The sequence below is a fragment of the Lepidochelys kempii genome, chromosome 11 (genome assembly GCF_965140265.1).
Source record: "Lepidochelys kempii isolate rLepKem1 chromosome 11, rLepKem1.hap2, whole genome shotgun sequence".
Lineage (NCBI taxonomy): Eukaryota > Metazoa > Chordata > Testudines > Cheloniidae > Lepidochelys > Lepidochelys kempii.
This window is the reverse complement of record NC_133266.1, coordinates 57,998,158-58,017,856: the sequence shown is the minus strand read 5'-3', so window position 1 is coordinate 58,017,856 and position 19,699 is coordinate 57,998,158. Positions and strand designations below refer to the sequence as shown.

Sequence of the window (19,699 nt, the reverse complement as noted above, 5' to 3'; positions counted from 1 at the left end):
TGCATAGAACATTGGGGGTCTTTGTGTGCACCTTCTTAAAGCTTTTCTAAACCTAATCTTATCTGCCTCTGATACCCCTGGCTTCCATTTTACTTAACCTCCTCCTCCTCCCTCCCCCGTGCTATGTTAAGTATTACAAAAGTAAAAGGGTCAAGCCGCTAAAAAGGGATCAATGATAAGTGACAGCGAATAGGGCTTACATTTGTTGAACCAACTAACCCGTCCCTCGAGGGGATTCCGAGTGCACCAAGCCTAAATGCTTTAGTGTAGCAAGCGGGCTGTTCGTTTAACAGCATAAAAACACAGTGGGAAAGGTTGGCCTCCTGCAGTTTTTTTTGTTTTGCTATGGGAAGTGTATTTGATTAGGGGAGAGAGAGAGAGAGAAAATAGGACATTAGTATGATATTATTTGTTTTATCTAATAAAATGCCTAGAAAATCTTCATCCTTTTTGATTGGAACAACAGCAAAAACAGAGGCCAGCTCTTCTTTACAGTTCCTTTTAACAAGATGCATTTAGAGCTCTGCCCAATTTAAGTTCAGGTTTTGGGGTGAAAGTAAAGAATTTATTAGCAAAATTCATTGGTAACCACAAGTACTGGGTGTGCCTGAACATAGAGCCAAAAGCATCCTTTAATTGTGGTGTTTTCCTCCTCTTATTTTTAATGGAAGACATTGCCCGGTTTAAGAACGTGAGAGTCAGACATTGAAGGCCAGATTCTGCCATCCTTATTCACCTTGACTAGTATCACCCTCCCTTGGTAACACTGTTGAAATCACTGGGTCTGCTTGCATAGTAGAGTACCACTCAACATGTGCATGGGCAGGAGCATCAGGAGCTCGGGGAGGAGACATCTCTGTGAAGAGTATGCAATTTTTCAGTCTCTCAATAGGTTCGTTTAAGCTGGCTTCACTGGTAAGCACACTGAAAAGTAGCTCAGGCATTCTGGGTCAGTGAGGTAAATGAAGATGGGGTAGAATCTCCCTTTTGGTTTCTCTAATTTTTTGTTCCCCACTCCTCTTTCCCAATAAATCAAACCACGGATGAAAATCAGCATGAACTGCCGTACCTCTGTGAACGCCTGAATCAGCATTTCTTAAATGAAAATAATTCTCCTGGAAAGCGCCATGTAACATATACAGAACTACACAACCACCACAAAACCACCCCCAAAACAACAACAACAAAATCCACCAAACACCCAATCTGAGATTTTTAACAGAAAGAGGAGATTTGTTTATTAATAATTCATGAGTTCTCATTGAACATGCACGAAGAAACGGTGCTATTCAATAGAGAATACTGTCATCTGTCACTGTTTTATTTGACATTTACACTTTTTTTTTCTTTTTGCCTGGTACTGCAAAACTTCCTTGGATGGCACGCTAAGATTGTTTAAATGAAAAAAATCCAAAACCCCAGTGCAGACTCCTCATCTTTACCTAGAGAGGGTTTACTTGCAATTATAAAGGGGTGAATGTGTATGTTTGTGTGGTAATGGCTTAGTGTTTTCTGACATATTAGCTATGCTGCTACCTAATAACAGATCCTTTAGATGGATAGATAATCCCAAATAGATAGGCGAGTGAATGAATGCTTGAATAAATAGAGGGATAGAAAAAGAGCGTGTGAAAGAATAGTTTTGATGTAGATAAGTGTACAAGTGCAATAGAGGGTGAAGGGGAGGGGGAAACAAATAATGACTGTTGTGAAGAAAGCTGACACAAAAAAATTGCCACTGCTGATGCAAAATAAATATTTATAAATGGCATCAGAGGGAAATCCAGTCGTATAAAACATGAGCGTAAACAGGGCATTTAGCACAATGACAATTCAGAGGTAGGAGCACCTTGCAATTTCTTGCTAATATTAGGCTCATGAAAATCTTTCTGCACTGTGGGTTAGTTATTATTTATAAAAATCACAGAACCAGCTGATACATTCATAAGCTAATTATTGTAGCAGCTGGGTACACATGGTGCAATATGTCTGAGCCTGTGAAGTATCACAGATTTCTTGGGGCCTGCTGGGGGGGAGGGGTGCTGTTGAAGGCTAGATCCCTTAATCTGATCAGCCAAGCAAATACTTTGTAGGGAAACTGGATTAATATTCCTCTAAATACCATGAATGTGCTTTACCTTCAGAACTGGGCTCCCTTAAACACACCATTAGCGTATCTCCATTGGGGAATTGAGAAGTTCTCAGGTGTCCTAAGGACAGGGTCTTTGCCTGGTGCCTTCCTTTGCCAGAAATTAATTTGGTTTGCTCATGTCTGCACACATGGTCACACTGCAGTCTAATCCTCTCCCTAATAGCTCCAAGGTCAGGACCTCGCATGTTGCTGGGCAAATTGAGCCCTATACTCCTTAAAGACTAATGGCAGAGAGCACGCAGTCCATAATGAGGCCTGTAGTGTTGTTCTAAGTGATTGTAATGAGCGCAGATTATAACGGTGCCTATAAATCAAAATGCAGCAATGAGTGTTGTGCTAGACATTCCAAGTTTCATCCGTGGCGATGGTACCACTCAGCTGTCACCTGTCTCATTTCAAATTAGGGCTTCCCACAATGCAACTCCTGCCTCCATCAGAACAGCAGGTGTTCTCATCCTTAAGGTCTGTATCTCTCAGAACTCTGTCTTTTAACAGATGTAGGTTTTTGTTTTTATTTTCTGTTTAATGATTGGTCTTCATGCTACAGCATCCCTCGGGAGATGTTAAACATACCTGCTTGAAACATTTGAAAGAGTCCAGTTGGAGACTTATTCAGATCAGTAAAAAGGATGGAGAAATAGGAGCTTATTTTTTCCACAGATGGTTTATTTTCCATTTCAAAAATTGTTTTCTTTGTACAAAGGAACCCCTGAGAAAATACTTTGGGTCTGGAAGATTTTTTTTCTTTCTTTTTTAAGATACAAAGTTTTGGGTGTTATTTTGGATGGAGGAGAACTGTATTAGAAATTCAGCCATCACCTGACTCTGAGCTTAGCTAAATACCAAGTAAAATACTTTAAAAATATCTATATATTTTCCAAGCAAATGATTAGATATATTGTTTTCATCCCCCCCCCCAACCCCCAGTTTATTGCAAGAAAAGATCAGGTCTGCACAAATGTGGCCTCTCACTTGTAAAAACAAGGCAGTGTTGTGTTACAGATTAGTTTATAAATCCCCAGTGGCTTCACAGTTCAGTGCCTACAGCTGCTGCAGATGGGCCTGGGTTTTTGTCTCTTCTCTGTGCTGCAGCCGGCAGTTGAAGGAGAAAATGGAATGATCAGGTTATTAACATGTAGGCCGTGAGGAAGAGGCTGCACAATGAGAACAGCTGGTGTTGCTGTCTTGGCTGATGCAGCGGAGATAATCAAATCTTCCTTTTTGGGGCGGGGGGGAGGGGGTGAAGGCAGAAGACACAGTGGAGAGTTAGACAAACAACACTTACGATATCATATGGGGGTTTTACAATGCACATTAGGAGTCATCACTGGCTTACAAGTTGTTATATGAAAATCTTTCCTTTTTTAGGAAGGACTGTATGGGCCTTTAATGAACCGGCCTATTAAGTTTTCTTTGGTTACAGCTTGGAAATATGCATCCTGGGCTACTTCCTGTTCTCTGCATTTAACATCGATCTAGCTGTCTATCTTTTAGGTATTTTAAGGTGCCTGTCAAAATGGTGTCTAAATGCCGAGTTGTAGCTTGGAAATGATTAGGTTATAAAGTGACTAGGTAAAATATTTTGACAAGAGTCAGTAAGCCGCATTGACAGCATCCTTGGCGTTATTTTCATATACTCCATCATTTGCATTGCATCTTCTCTTGCACAGGCACAAGAAAGAAATCATATCCTCAGTGCTAAGTAGGATACATCTGCCTGCAGGTGTGAACTGAGCCAACTTTCAGATACTTGCAGGTGCAGTTATAGTTAACCTGCGCAGGGCCCAAGGTCACAGACAGCCACGCTCAGTGCACACACGGGACCAGGTGTGTGAATGCCATTAATAAGCCTTGTTGTTTTGCCCTGCAGTATTCTTTATGGTCTACAGTCAGCTCCTTTCTTGGAGTGCACACTTTTCACTCTCTGGGAACCTTTGTTTCTTGGCCCTTATGGAGAAGCCCTATAGTATTTAACAGACTGCTAGCTTTTCTATAGAATTTCAAGCTAACCTATAGAAGTATAGAGCAGGGATATCATTATCCAATATTACACTATATAGGTTGGTTTAGAAATCTCTTCAGCAGATATCATTGTCCATAGATTTTTAGAGTAATTCCTGCAGAGCCCTATTTGTCTCATTCTCATTAAATTTGATAGGATTTTTCCATAAGGCTTAATCTTCCTTTATAAAACAGGCACTTGATTATTTACACCTGGTCAAGTTTTATTTTGGGATCTGAATTGGAGGAGCGGATATTATGTAGCAAGAGCTAATCAAAGAGTTTTTACTTGTTGGTGTTTTTTATCAAAAGTTTTCATTTAGTGTGTGGGGACAGGACTTCTGAGTTGGTCACTAGCAGATGTCAGGGGCCACAACCACCCTCCCCTTGATGTATTGTTAAGTGTTGCAATAAATCAGTGGTTCTCAACCTTTTCCAGACCACGACATCACTCCCCTTGCTGTGTATTGCTAAGTGATGACTAAAGCTTATGCTCAAATAAATTGGTTAGTCTCTAAGGTGCCACACGTCCTCCTTTTCTTTTTGCAGATATAGACTAACATGGCTGCTACTCTGAAACCATTGATTTATGGCAACCCTGGTTTGCCACAGTTAAACCCAGTTAAATCTGTGGAAATCAGGGGGGCTTCCATGACAGATCAAGGCAACAGAACTTGAAACAGTGTATCAGCAAAGCCTGCAAGATAGCTGAAGTTCATTTCACATCTGCTTCATCAGTGCTCGACAAGTTAACTACTCTAACCCTTTTGGTGCAGGGATGGCTGTGTGAGCTGCTCCGCTGGAAAGAGAACCCAAGCCCGGAAAATCGCACCCTGTGGGAAAACCTCTGCACTATCCGCCGCTTCCTGAACCTTCCCCAGCATGAGAGGGATGTGATCTATGAGGAAGAGTCCAGGCATCACCACAGCGAGCGCATGCAGCACGTTGTCCAGCTCACTCCTGAGCCTGTGCAGGTCAGAACGCTAACCTCCCATTCAGTGGTTCTTTGTGTTGCAACAGCTGCCCAAGGTAGAAAAGAGCAACTGGTTCCAGCTACCATGGGGCTTGCTGGTTGTGTGTGTGTATGTGTATGTTAGGTTACCAAAGAAGAGGTCAAAACAAACTACTTACACTGGCAATAAGTGAGGGTAAGACTCAATAGGAAGAAGAGCTGGTGGTATTTTGGGACCTACCTAATCTAAATTTTTGTGATTTAGTATTATGGCTCTGAGTAATAATCCAAAGTATGTTCCTTGAAAACAAATTTCTCGTAGAGCGTGTGTGTGTAGCTGGAAAGTGGACTGGGAACTTGAGTAGATGCGCTCAACCCACAAAGTTCTCACAGCTTCTGACAGGGATTCTCAAACTATGCTCCACTATCCAAAAATGCTTGTAGCATCCATCATTAGAAAGAGACTGCTAATACCACAGAAGATATGGGGTGTTGGGAGGAGAGGTGGTCCATGAGTGGGTATGTCCCGTGTGAAGTGGTCTAAAAAGTAAAACATTTGGAGAAGCCGTGCTTTGGAAATCTCAGCTACATGTGTGTGTGCTGAGCAGGGCGAACATTTCCTTGAAAGCAGAACTTCATTTCAGAACCCTCCTCAGTGACATCTGCACGTTTGTAGGCTTCATTCCTGCCTCATGCCCTAGATTTTGGTTCTTTGCCACTTTATATTAGCCTTGTCTTAGTTGTTCTTAGTGAAATGAGAAGATGTTGTACTGGTAAATAGACATACACATGCACAGAAAAAGAAGGGGACTGAGTGAAATACTACCAGACTTTCATCTCTGAGGTCCTTGCTTCAAAACATCAATGAAAATGAGTAGTAGATATTTATACACATCACAAAACCAAGAGTCATCTGGCTGTCAAGAGAGGCTAGAACTGAGACAGCAACATGTAGCAGATCAGGACTAATGTGAAATGAGAACTGGAAAGAATTGTAGAGTACTTTCCCACCCTACAATCCTCATGCGCACCATTACCACAGGTAAATTCAAACCAGTGCTTTACTGTCCTATGGTATGAGCCAACACTGGGGGCAGGAGGTATTATTATTTGTACTGCAGTAGTGTCCAAAGCTCGGCAGGGACCATTGTACTAGGTGCTACTTTATTAAAATAAAAAAAAACCCAGGAAAAATAACACTCCCCCCCCACTCCAGAGATCTTAAATCTGATATAAGATATGAGGCTAACTGAGGCTAAAATGCTAGGAGGGAATGTTGGTTGTTGGTGGAGGGAGAAACAGTAGAAAGAATCATAGAGGCTACCTATGTACACAGCTTGATGACTCCAAATCATGTTGAAAGCTTTTTTTTTTTTTTTTAAAGAATAATGATCATTTCTCCACATCGCCTCTTGATCTAGCCTTCATTCTTTTGGGGGTCAAAGCAGAAGTAAGTCTTGAGGAGGTCATCAAAAGAAGAGAGGCCTTACAGATTAGTTTGGAGTCAGCTTTTCATGCATAAGGTATTGCGCAGAAGGAATTGGAGAGATTTGGGGGGTAGTGGACAATGGCCATTCAAGGCTAGTATTATTGGAGAAGTAGGATAGAAGGGATGACAAGAAGCAGTTAGGTGGGGGGTGGTGTCCTATTTGCCAAAAACCCTGAAGCTGATGAGAAGAAGCTTAGACTTGATGCAAGGAGATCCTGCCTTTCAGCTTCATGGTTTCTACTTTCAGCTCTAGCCTCTGTTCTGTTACTGGATTCTCTGTTCTTTTCTAGAACTGCTTTGTTCATCACTCTAATCCCCTGCCTCTCCATTCAATCCGCGTTCTCTACTTCCGTTCCTGTGCTTTTGAGCACCTCTGCAGGCAGTTCTGAGACTGTTCCCCACTCTAAGTTCATTCTCTCTTCTTTGAATTCTGCCCCCTTTCTCTCCAAACAACTTCACTTCTCCCTGGTCATTTTTTGCCCTATCCAGCTGCATATAGCTTTTCAACTTTTGACTTTCTCCTTAAAACCTATTCCCAGCCTCCATCTTTCTCTCTTCAAGTTCTCCAGTCTCACATCAGCACAAAGTACCCTAAATGCCCTGCATCAGAGGGCCAGGGTTCATTGGCACCCCATTCCTCTCAGATTGTAAATGATCTGAGGCAATGAACTGTCGTCTTACATATTTGTAAAGGACCAAGTTCACTTCTGGCACTGTATAAATAACAATACTCAGCAAAGCTAGATGAATTTGTATGTAGCGGAGTATTCTCTCTTAAAAAAACAACAACAGTTGTGCCAGAAGGCTACCAACTTTGTGTAGCACTTAACTGTGTTAGACACACAAAGGAAACTGTTATAAGTGGAAAAACGCAGCCCTGGAACTAACACCAGTTTTAAGGACCTGACAGGGACAGTTCAAGATAATTTTTCCCTGAGTTGGCTCTAGCTTTAACCAGTGACCTTGATAATTTGGCCTACTTTCAAAACTCTTCTTCACATCACTTTTTTTGCATAGTGCACGGTGTCTCATCTGAGTGACATGTTACACTGCATTGCAATATGATGCATTTGTATTTGTCAGCAAGTTACAAAGCCATAGATTAATTATTTATTAAGCAAAATATGAAAAATGAAGAAAAATAAATGGAACCAGCTGGCAACTGCATATAGCAAAACTCTGGAGACTCTGGGATATGGTTGATACATTAGGTTTGTGTTTTGGGGGTGCTGCATTTTAAAGGACTTTGTCTGCCCATCCAAAATTCCCAGTTGGTTTTTGAATGGTGTGCTACCAGTACAAGAGACAGACCTCCACCTGTCCCCTAGTGTCAAAAGAAACTCTGGACAGAGTGATTTTTTGGTTTATTTTAAATCATACTTTAAGTCTCTGCTACTGAAGTTATTTTCAACAGCAAGGTTTGATTTTGGCTTTGCTGTGTGGGTCGTTCATAGGCAATTAGCTTTGAAGAATCAGTGACGGCTAGTATCAGAGATGTAAAGCTGAGGTCCTCACATTTGCAGTCATTGGAAATTCTGTGACACTTTATACAAGGGTAGGGGTCTCAGGCCCAGGAATCCTGGCCAGACTCCAGCTGGAGTAATTCCATTCTGCCTATCTAAAATTCCCTCTCTATTGTCAGTTGGAAAAACTAGTCTCACTTCCTCCTAGAAGCAGTTTCTGCTGCAGAATGCCTGCCACATTTCAATTCTGAGCTCGCTGCATTTTAGCAGTGAGTGAAACAATCCTATAACTACTGCTACAGAAGTACTCTGCTTTGCTGGTCTTTGGGGTGAAAGGTGCTATGTAAATGTATGTTGTTACCACTCAGCCTTGACGCCAAGGTGATGGTCGTTATAGGCCAGAACAAGTGACAGCGTTGTAAATGTAAGACATGCAAACCGATAAAAACCTTAAGAGCTTACAAGGCTCCCCAAGGAAGGCGGTGGGTAGTCATTCTTGCATCTCTAGTTTGTTTCATTTTTCTTCCGTCTTCCTTTTTTTTTAAAAAAGGTTTTGCTGTGTGGCAGTCATTCATGTTCAAGAATTGAGATACGGTGCAATTGTTCTAGCAATGGCATTGCCACATGGCAATCGGAGTTTGAGATTGGGCTTGGTCCCTTGCTTCCCAAGCTGAGAGCCAAACTAAAAGGAGCCTGAGGAAGAAATGCCTCATGTCATTGGCCAGCATTTCCCTTCTACCCAGTAATAGGGTCTTCATGCCTTCTGGCTTCCAGCAGATCCCCCAGCATCTGTGACTTCTGGATTGATCCCTCTGCTGCTTTCTTGGGGTAACAGGGTAAGGGCAAACTATACCCCCTCTGATTAAATAGGGTGAAGTTCCTCTTCATGGAGTTTGTGCCCCTATGCAGTGCAACCCCGGCAGGGGACAGAAATCGGGGCAGAAGTCAATAAATAGAGAAAATTTTTTGAAAAAGCAACCCTTTAAATTCAGTTACTTGGCTACTTGGAGTAAATTGGAGACCATGAAGATTCCTTTGCACTGGGTTCTGTCTCATTTACATGTTGAGTTCATAATTTTGAAACTCCTCTACAGTTCAGGGATTGAATGCCAGTGATCACTGGTGGTTGATTTCTGCTCTGCAGTATCAATTTAAATCCAATGGATTGTGTTACTCCAGCTCTACAGCGGAGTAACTGAGAGGAGAATTTGGCTCTTGATAGTTTAAAAGGATTATTGCCACAGTTAGATGCATTAGCTCCTTTGGGGGAGGCTGCAGCAATCCCTGACCATCAAGGAGACAGTTGACATTTCTATTCTGCATGCTATTAGTGTGTAACTTTGTTTTATTCCTCCTTTTCTCTCTTCCATTGGATTCTCCCTGACACCTACATATTAAGGCATTTAATGGAGTGCTTTCCTATTCCTTGAGTGAACTGTTCAAGGGGTGAAATTTACTGCAGAAGAAATTTTCACTAAGACGCTTGATGTAGAAGGAAGCATTTTTATACCAAAGAGCCAATAAACCCTAGGCCCTATGGAGCCTTGCAGTATGGCTGCATTCTTTGGCAGCATGGAGTTCATTTGGGGGCTAAGGAAAAGGCCAGGAAGACTATAACCACATAGATCTACTGGATAAATTACATGCATAGTGACCATTTTTGTGACTGGTCACTGCAATTATCAGGGCCATGTAGTGGCTGCCTAGGTGTTCTGCTTGCCATGCCTCTGGGTTGAGGGGGATTATTCCTCCAGCCCCATCTTTCACTTAGATCCCATAAGCCTTTGAAACCATGGGTCCTAGGCTAATCTCTGCCCTATAGAAGCACACACAGCTACCCTTCCATAACATTCAAGCTAACAAGTGACTAGAGAAGCTTGCCTATGCTGAAATTTGGGGGTTCACTACTGGGACACAGTAATTCACACTTCTATCCTTTCTGCCCCCAAGGTGACCATTACAGAGAGCAACTGTCTTGCCTGGTGCTTTAATATAGGGCTAATTCACTGTTAATTGCTGGGGCAGAGAAACCTGACTCAGTTGGGAGAATGATGAATCAAGCTGTTGTCTCTAGGGTGTCAGGATGGATAAGCTAGTTCTCTAGAGTAATGAGCCACTGCTGCAGCAAAGCACCTGCTATTCAAAGAGCAAGGCAACCTTGCATTTCATTTTTTGTATAAGCTGTCAGACAGATCTGCTCAAGCTCATAGATACATATTGATTTAAGTGTAGTCAAACATTGACTTTAAAGAAGAAACAGGAATGTATGTCACATGCTTCCTGATACACTGCTACTTTTGTCAAATTATTTTGTCTAAGGATATCTTTTTTCTTCTCCAGGAGCTTTGATTTAGACAAATCTGGCAATTTATAATATTTCAGATCATACATCTTGGGGGAATGTTAGTAAATAAAACAAGGTATAGTGGAAAGCTGTCCTTCAGGAAGGTCTTTTTGTATTGGTCTGTTGTTTGGAGCACTGAAAACAACACCGTGTCTTTTTAAAGACCCAGGAAAAATGCATCACAAAAATAAAGGAGATCATTTTACCATTTTGTGGGAGATGCCACAGGACAAATTACAATTGAATATAAAACATCAGAACATCAGTCACCTGTAAAAATGGGTCAAGGCAGGGGAGGTGGCAATCCATGAAACCCTAATCTCGTAGTCTCTTTATAGAAGTAATAAAGAAGGGAATGAGCTCCACAATAATGCAACTTTATGAAATAACGGATTTTAAATGGCACTAACACTAGAATGCACAGGTCAATCAATACATACGATATGCAGATTAGAAGAAAAAGAGGTAACCTGATGTAAAATTCCTCCATTTTAAAAATAATACTAATTAGTAACTCTTAGCTAACAGTAGGTAGGAGGAAAACCATGGCAATATTGTTCCTTCAAGGAAAAGAGCATGCAGAGTATGCTGCACAGTGATCTGCACACTCATTTTGTCCACAAATGGATCTGGGAAGGGCAGCAGTCTTCACATACTTGACAACTTAGACAAAAGCCACTTTCCCATCCCAAACTATCTTTTTGTGCGACTTGTGCTTATGAATTTCCCCAGACATTTTGTGTCGCACTCCAGTTCTACTCCACTCTTCTGCATGATTATACCCTCTTGTTCCCATGTTCGCTTCAGCCTCTTCCTACATCATAGCTCCCCAAAACATACCAGAAAAGTCACCCTCTAATCCCTGTCAGTCCTTGCTCAAAATGGGAATGAGGCCCGACAGATAAAACCGGGTCTAGAAGCCTGGGTGTACGTAGGCAGGTTGTACTGTATCTGCAGTGTAGCTGTATTTGAACCAGTCTCAGAAAGCTTAGAACCTTCATTTGAGCTGGCACATTTATGTTGAGTACTTGGTGTATTTATGTGCTGTTTGACCTTGAGCTATGGGGAAAAATATGTGTCAAATCTTACTCTGTTTCCAAACCCGACAGATTATCTAACCACTGAATGTTACCTGGAGTTGTGTGCGTGTGTGTATGTGTGTGTGCATGCGCTGTCTTCCATTTCTGTATCGCCTTTCAACCTAAAAAATTTTAAAATACTTTGAAAAATGCCTAACTATATGGTAAATAAAGACAAGTTTGTATTACTGCGGTGTAAAAATGATAGTTAAAACAGAAAAAGTCAGCCCATTAGCATTTGCAAATGCTAATATATCTTAATAGGTTTGTTTCTCCCCTGGCAGTTGGGGAGGAATAGGGTTTTCTCCATCCTGTAGCATCCCCCATGTGTGTCCCCATCCACTACAGAGTTCTTCTTTGTTCCCACTGCCCCAGCGTGTGTGGTGTCTTTGAGAAATTGGTTCATTTCTTCCTCCTGGCATGAAACCAAATCCTCCATCAAAGTGAATACGGAACAAAATAACTGCGGCTTTCCCCATATCGGCAACACCCAGCTTCTTTAGAAGAGCTGCTGCTGCAGTGGGAGAGTGGAACATTGCACCATCGTCTTGGCTTCTTTCCATTCTGTCTAACTGCCATGTTGTGGGGAGAGGGAGTTGGCCATGTATCCCCCAGACTGTACCCTCTGTGTACAGTAACTCCCTTGGGATCCACCTCAGCAGCATGGAAGTTTCAAAAATATTCTGCCAGAAAGCCAGTGAGGTTTGGACTCAAGTTTTCCAGAGACTGGCTGCTGCCCGTTCTGCACAACGGCCCCTTGTGGCAGGAGGCCAGCAGTGCAGCAAAAATCCTTGGTCCTGCAACACCCAAATCTATGTTTTTGGCCACCTGGGCATGTAAAACTGTTTGCCCTGAAAACGGGGTAACTGCTTTAGACGTTTTGGCCTTGTGGATGTGGAAAGCGACGTGTGTGTGTGTGTGAACTTGGAGTCCTCAGAGCAGTACTCTTGTTCTTATGCAGCTCTGTTACTCAACTCTTCAGGAATTACAACCTCCCTACTTGGAAAAGAATTGTGGCTGTGCACTGTGGTTTTACATCCTAATGAATGTTTGACCACTTCACCTTTTGATGAGCACCATTAGAACATTTTTCTGACAGTCTACAGTAGCTCAGAAACATTGCCCCAGTGAGGCTTGCATGCATTTTGACAAAGCCAACAAGCAACACATAACAGACAATGAGCCCCTTATATCAGACTCTGAGGTATCCGATAGAATTTCCTATGATTGATAGTTATTACAATTGCAGTGGAAAGCCACTGAGTTTTTACTGTTCTAGCCAAACCTACCTACTGTGCCTTCTCAGCTGTTTCTGTTTAGTGTGGATATCTAATGTGGCTGAAAAGTGCTGCTGATTTTTATTAAGTTGAAGTCTGCAGCTCCCCTTATAATGACAGTAAAAGCACACTTGCAATTAAAGGGAAACTGCCTTAGTTCTGAAATTAATTTATTTTATTTAACCCTAGAAAGAAGAGAGCAACAAGGCTGGATAGTTTTGTCATTTCTTAGGTGGCAAGTTCAGTCTCTTCAAAGTGATCTCTCTAGAAGCAGTACTCACCTAGTCATATGACCATGTACCTTTAGATTTCTAATTGATCGACTTAAATTGTAAAGCTGGCTCTATGACAGCTGGTGGGCTGGGAGTTTTCAGTCAGATGCACATCAGTGTAGGAGAACTGGTGCCGGAGTAGGTGAATTGAGGTGGCACTTGTAAGCAGGGGAAGAAGCTGGAAGGTCAATATTAGCATTTTATATCACCTGGTCTTCATGGTTATGCTGCTAAACAATATACAGGATACAAGCATAATAAGCACCATTAAAATCTGTTTGTAGCTTAATTTAATACTCAGAGAGACAAGAGATTGACAGCATTGGTCCGAATGGCATGTTCCCTGAAAACTGCTCTGCTCAGTTCATGTCTGTGCTACACTGCACCGTCTCAGATGTAGCTCACTCCCCGCCCCGCCCCCCCATGCAACTTGGCCAATATGCTTCCACCTGAACTACCTTTAACCTGCTGTTTCCTAGTCCCAGGGCGCCCATGAACTCAGATGGTCACTTTATTCTGAATGATGCAGTAGTTGGAGGATGTGTGAACATGGCCACAAGCGTGACCATTAAGTTAACTCTTAACTTGTGAACTTTCAAAGCAGGACAAGACACAGGTGTGAGGATGAAGAGCTGTTGGACCTGCTGCCCCACTTAAACTCCTAAAATTCTAGTAGTAGTTCAAAAAAATCTCTCTTTTTCATTTCATATTAGTGTTCCCTAAGTGGTCTCTCTTATCCTCTCCCAGAAGTTATAAAATAGCTGGCTTTACAGCCAGGCAGATCTGTGTGGTGGACACTTCTAGGACACTGGCCTTATTAACCTGAGCTTTCAAGTGGGGACCCCTCTTGAGAGTAAGGCCCCCTTTGCCAATCCCAGTGCAGCTGGCCTCTTCTGCAATGTAAAGATATGCAAATTAGTATTGGCAGGGAAATTATAGACATTAGGGAAGAGAAAAAAAGGACACCCATCACATTTCCTGTTATGAAACAGATTCCATTTGACTGAGGCAGGTCCATATTGAACTTCATCAGCCAGCTGCTGGTTAGCAGAATTTCTGAAGTGTGGTCTGATGTCTGGCTGCCCTGCCCTCTGGTAACAACTGCAGCTTTGCCCCAGCCTCTTCCTCTTGCATCCACAGAAACCTCACTCTTGTTTGAGTATCTGTCTAAGATATCCAGTATCTGAGCATCTCACAGTATTAATCCTCACAGCACCCCTATGACGTAGGGAAGTGTTGTTATCCCAGTTTTGCAGATGGGGAACTGAGTCACGGAGAGATGGTCAAGATCACATAGGAAGTCTGTGATGCAGCAGGGAATTAAACCTAGGTTTCCAGAGCCCCAGGCCGGTGCTCTAACACTGGGCTATTCTTCCTCTCCATTGATTAAGGCTCCAACTTCCTGGATAGTGGCTCATACACAAATATGCACACATTGCAGGGGGAGACTTTTTGCTGATGTATACAATATGTTTGTATAGCTTGTTTTTGTATATGTACATATCAAAACCGGAACTGTTTTTTGTACATACACAATTCTTACATAGAATATGTAGACGTACAGTAGCACATATTTTTTCTTACATTCATCTACATTTACGGTATTTCCAAGAATATTCCAAAATATCTTAGCACAGACGGGAGAGTGAAGCTGCCTGCTAGATCCCTAGCTGTAGAACAACAAAGGCTACGTTATAAACCCAGATCAAACACATGACTTTAATAAAAGACTTTAAAAATAATTAGTTAATTTATTTAGAAAGCTGAAAGTCTCCATTTCTGATCATTCTTATCGTCCTGAAAGGAAGTAGGTGCCCAACTTCTGCCTCTTTTCAAATGCTTTCCCCCCCTTCCTCATGTTTTGAATTATAAGCTTGTGTGTGTATATATAAATGTGGCCTCTCTCTCTCTCTCTCTCTCTCTCTCTGTGAGAGTGTGTGTGTGTAGAAATATTATGTAGCCTGTGTGTGTAGATATGTGTATATGTATAAATATAATGTGGCCTACATTTTTGAAAGTAACTATCGATATGGAGTTCCTCAGTTTTGGGGTTTTGAGACACCTCCTGACTTTCAGGACAAGCTGAACACCCACCTTCCAATAAAAACCCAAACCTCTACAAGGTATCTCAGGTTGGGTACCCAAAAATGTGAGTATGCAAAATCACTTGCCATTTCTGGGAAAAGAGAAACAAAACACACACACAGTTTCACTCATTTGGCAAGAAAGATGTGGAAAATCTTCACATTTGTTTGGGTTTCATAGACATAGTTAAAACCAAAAGACAGCCCCCAGTTTCCAATAGTTTATCGTGAATAACCCTAGGACGGTATCTTTGATAATTGCCTTTGTACCAACATGGTAGAAAATCATGTTGACACCCATTGGGGTTTCTGGTTGTGTCTGTCTCTGTTTTCTGCATTGGGTCTCTGCTTTTTCTTATGTGTCTGCTTAATTAAGCCGTGCCCATATTATGTGTTTTTCCTGAATCCAGAGTTTAAGGGGCTAGTAGGAGGAGACAGAACTCCTTCATCCATGCCCCAAATTTCATCCACACTGTGGGGCATTCTGCAGAAGTAGTCTGAAATGGCACTAACTTAACTAGGTGATATAGCCACACAGCTGTCATTGATTTTATTGGGAGTTGGGTGGCTAAATCTCCTAGTTTGGTTTGGAAATTTCAACCTTCCTGACCTTGCTTCAGATGTAGAAAAATATGGCAGCCTGGTTGCCTTCATGCTTTCAGGAAAACCTGGTACCTATTTGCTACAGTTTTTCACTTTTAGATATTCAATATATTACAAAAATCCACTTTGTCAATATAACGGAAATATGGCTGTAAAAGGGTATGAATTAGTTACTCTACTTCCTTTGCATTATGAGATATTACAGTTAGAAGAACTGTGAATCTATCCAGTTGTATAAGAAAGAAGCTGAGATGCTCAAATTCCAAGATTTAATGCATCCCTTAAAAGATGTGTATGGACAGCCCTTCACTAGTTAAGTGCTAAGTTATTATTACTATTTATTATTTACTTCCTCGCCTATTTTCCTCGTACTGAAGAAGCAGGAAATATTTTTGTTTCATTTTGGAAGTGAAATAAATGTTTTCCCTGTGGCATTTGAAATTTTAATAATCCATAATAAATAAAATCATATCTAATAACATAACTGGTTTCACTTGGCACTGCGATCTTCTAGATGCATTGCAACTGTGGAAACATAAATAGTTACAGCCTTCGAAAGCCCAGTTCCTATTCGCTAAATATACTTGGCTTGCTTTAAATTCCTTTGTGTGCAGTCATTAATACAATCCTCTTTGACAGCATTTAATTAAAGTGCTTTTCTCTATTAAATTCATTAAAACTTTTTTTTACATACAACTGTTTCCCAGACACTGAATGTTAAGGACCTGTAGGCCTCTCTTTAAATAACTTCTGTCTCCTCATTGTAAATTGTTAATTAAATTTAACTTCGACTGTTTAAGATGGCTGGGAAAGGAAAGCCAGATTTCAGGATATGGTCCCGATCATGTCTGTGACATTTTTTTAATACATTTTTTCTGTGTAGGTATAGACTGTATATCATATTGTTTATGAACATTGCTGTACATTTAAGCTGGAGCAAAATAAAGAAATAACCTAAAGAACTAATTTTCATTCCAGTTTTAAAATTTACATATTTTTAGTACAGTTCCTTAGCCCGAGAGCATTTGCATGGGGGGGAGGGGAGGAGAAGGGAGGGAGTAGTTCAGTATTAATAGATTATTGACAGTTTAATGTCTTGGCACCTAGACAGCCCATAAGGTATAATAAACAGGAAGCTGTCTGATGTGAGAGCAGTCAATAGCGTATTCAATCAGAACCTTTCAGTTAATTGCTGGTTGACCTCAGAGATTTCCTGTAGGAAGTACTGTCTTTACCTTAGAACTAGACGAACCAATATGGTTTTCAGATTTTAATCTCATGATCCTTTTTTGTACATTGGCTTGGACAATGGTTTTTTGCATTGCTCCAATATGGGACATTGGAACTATACTAATAATTTTCTTTCTCCTGAAGCTTTTTGAACAATGTTTTGCACGCTTAGGACCCTTTTGAGTACGCTCTTCTGTAGCCCGGTATTGCAGATGTGAGAAAGGTTCTGTTACTACAAGATTGGTCATTAAGGGGCTTAGGGCTAGATCCTGCATTCCTCACTCAGGCAAAACTCCCATTGACTTCAGTGGAAACATTTCATGAGCTAATAAGGAGTAAGGACTACAGAATTGGACCTTTCATTTAGTTGATAAGCAAGGTAAAGTAGCCGTCTGGGATCAAGAGAGTCAAAGAAAACAGAGTCTAACCAGGGTCGGATTTCTTCAAAGCACATTACATAAATTAGGCATTGTTCTGGTACCTCTGTATATGGGCATATTAAAAATAATTGGCCTGCCTTTCCTAGGTGCTAAGCACCACAGCTCCCAATGATTTCATTAAAACGTCACTCAGCACCTCTCAGAATCATACCCCATGTGTTTTACAAGTAAGCATTGAAAACTGATTTGTGTGCTGGTCTTTACAAGTGCAAAACGGGTCTTGGTTTATATTTAGTTTCTCTAATTTCTGTACTTAGCTTCTCTAATTTTTTTCGACTGTGTATCTTGATAAGATCTAGATAAGCTACAAAGGCAGGCAGGCAGGAAGCAAGCCACAAGGGCATTTTCTGACCCTGACGAACTGTAAACCATCTGCTCATTTGGGGAGGAAGGCTGCGTGGAAAACTCAGTTGGAAGCTCTGCAGTGGTTTTTTCTCCAACTCTCGACTTCCGAAGTGTGTGCGTTCCTTGTGTGAGATCGCATGTAAGTGAACGGCTGCAGTCCTGGTTTGAGGCAAACTGGTTTGGGTCTCTTCAGGACAATGACTGCTCTAGTCTCCCCTGGAAGCATTTGTAGCAGGGCCAGGTTAATTTACATTTCATTCAATCAAGAGACTTTTTTTGTCTCTAGATCTTGCTTTGATTATGTCTTTAGCCACTTATCATGCACTTCAAGCTTTTCCTTTGCTGAGAGGAGTACTATTGTTTTTAAACTATAACTTTCCCTTGGTTTTGATTCATTCCTTTGGCTGGCTTCTTTGCCCATTTGCTTAGCGAAAAGCTCTTGATGGCACTCTAGAGGCCGGATTCTGTTCTCACACTGGCTTTACACTAGTGAAACACCACTGACTTAAGAGGAGTTACTCCTGATTTACCCTGGTGTAAGTGAGATCAGAATTAGGACCTATATCTCTCGATAGCAAGGCTTTCTTGGGTGCCGACTATAAATGCCTGGGTTGCTTAAAGCAGAACAAGTTCGTAAATTTCCTGGTTTCAGGCTTATAGGAGGGGTAAAGGAGAATGATGGAAGAAGATGGGCCCCTGTCGTGGAGTGTTGGAACTGATTATAGTAGTTTTGATTTATGCTCGAACTGATTTTGGTGGGCGAGGGAACAAAATCATGGTGAAATGCCACAGAGCCAGTGTACAGGTTGCAAGGTACACGCTTTGCCCTTGGGCAAGTAACAGCAACATATATGCATTTAACTCTGAGAAGCAGCTGGTCTGAAGATGTTTTAAGTAACTTCCTAGTTTCATCAGTACTTCTAAGCGAACTGATTATCAGTGCTGCATGGACTGAAGGATTCCCACATGGAAGACGTATATATTAAGTTCCTTTTATAAACGACATTACTTCTTATTCTTTTGGGTCAGTTCTTCCATTTGTGTAGGCACACAGCCCTTATGCATGTCAACAGGAGTTATAGGGGTAGCACAGTGGAAGACTAGATCCTCTTGCCATAAACTTCCATTTCTTGGTGGTACAAAATGATGTAAATAAAGGATCTTGCAATTATAGTGCAAATCTAAGGCTCCTCTTACAGGGATCTCTGCAAACCTCCTTTAAGCCTCACCGTATCCCTGTAATGTAGGTAAGATCACATGTAGTAAGTAAACTGGGGCACAGAATGGTCAGTCGTCTTCTCCAAACGAGTCAGTGACAGATCTGGACTAGAACTCAGAGGTCACGACTCCCAGTCGCTTGTTCAAACCATTAGTAATTTCTTAGATTATGAGGCCAGAAGGGAGCATTGTGATAATCTAGTCTGGCCTGCTGCATGACACAAGCCTTCCCTGAATTAATTCCTGTTTGAAGGAATTAGTAGCTCCATTGTATAGGTTGGGAACAGAAGCCCACAGAAAAGTGACGTGCCCAGGGAAGTCTGTGGGAGATCTGGGAATTGAACCCAAATGTCATGAGTCCCAGTTCAGTGCTTTAACCACAAGACTGTTGTCGTTGTACTTACATGCCTTTGAATACTTTACCTGCCTTTGCATCAGCCATCCACATCTACACTGAATTGTTTCAATTTTTTAATCAAAAAGAATGAAGTGCATTTTATTTTTCAATTGCATTTGTGCCTAATTTTCTGAACAGAAAACATCTGTACTGCCAGTATCGCACAAGTGCAAACAATGTAGGAAACATTTCCTTACAGCTTGCAATTTACAACATCCGTCATCTACTATAGGAAAACTAGTACTGGTCATAATTAGTGTCCAGTGAAAAATGGCAATTGAAACAAGACTAGCAAAATCAGATAATCGTCCAGTGTTTTCAAAACTTCCACACCTTTTCAAGAGTGAAACACA

The 19,699-nt window shown here is 41.4% G+C and overlaps 1 protein-coding gene across 3 annotated transcripts in view; it reads left to right on the top strand.

The window, feature by feature from the left end:
- Window positions 1-19,699, top strand: part of SATB2 (SATB homeobox 2) — a 166,527-nt gene that overhangs the window by 129,433 nt on the left and 17,395 nt on the right. For all 3 annotated transcript variants that reach the window (XM_073306320.1, XM_073306321.1, XM_073306319.1), the window contains one exon: window positions 4,930-5,127. In XM_073306320.1, coding sequence (XP_073162421.1) covers window positions 4,930-5,127 — 198 coding nt within the window. The remainder of the gene's footprint in view (window positions 1-4,929; window positions 5,128-19,699) is intronic.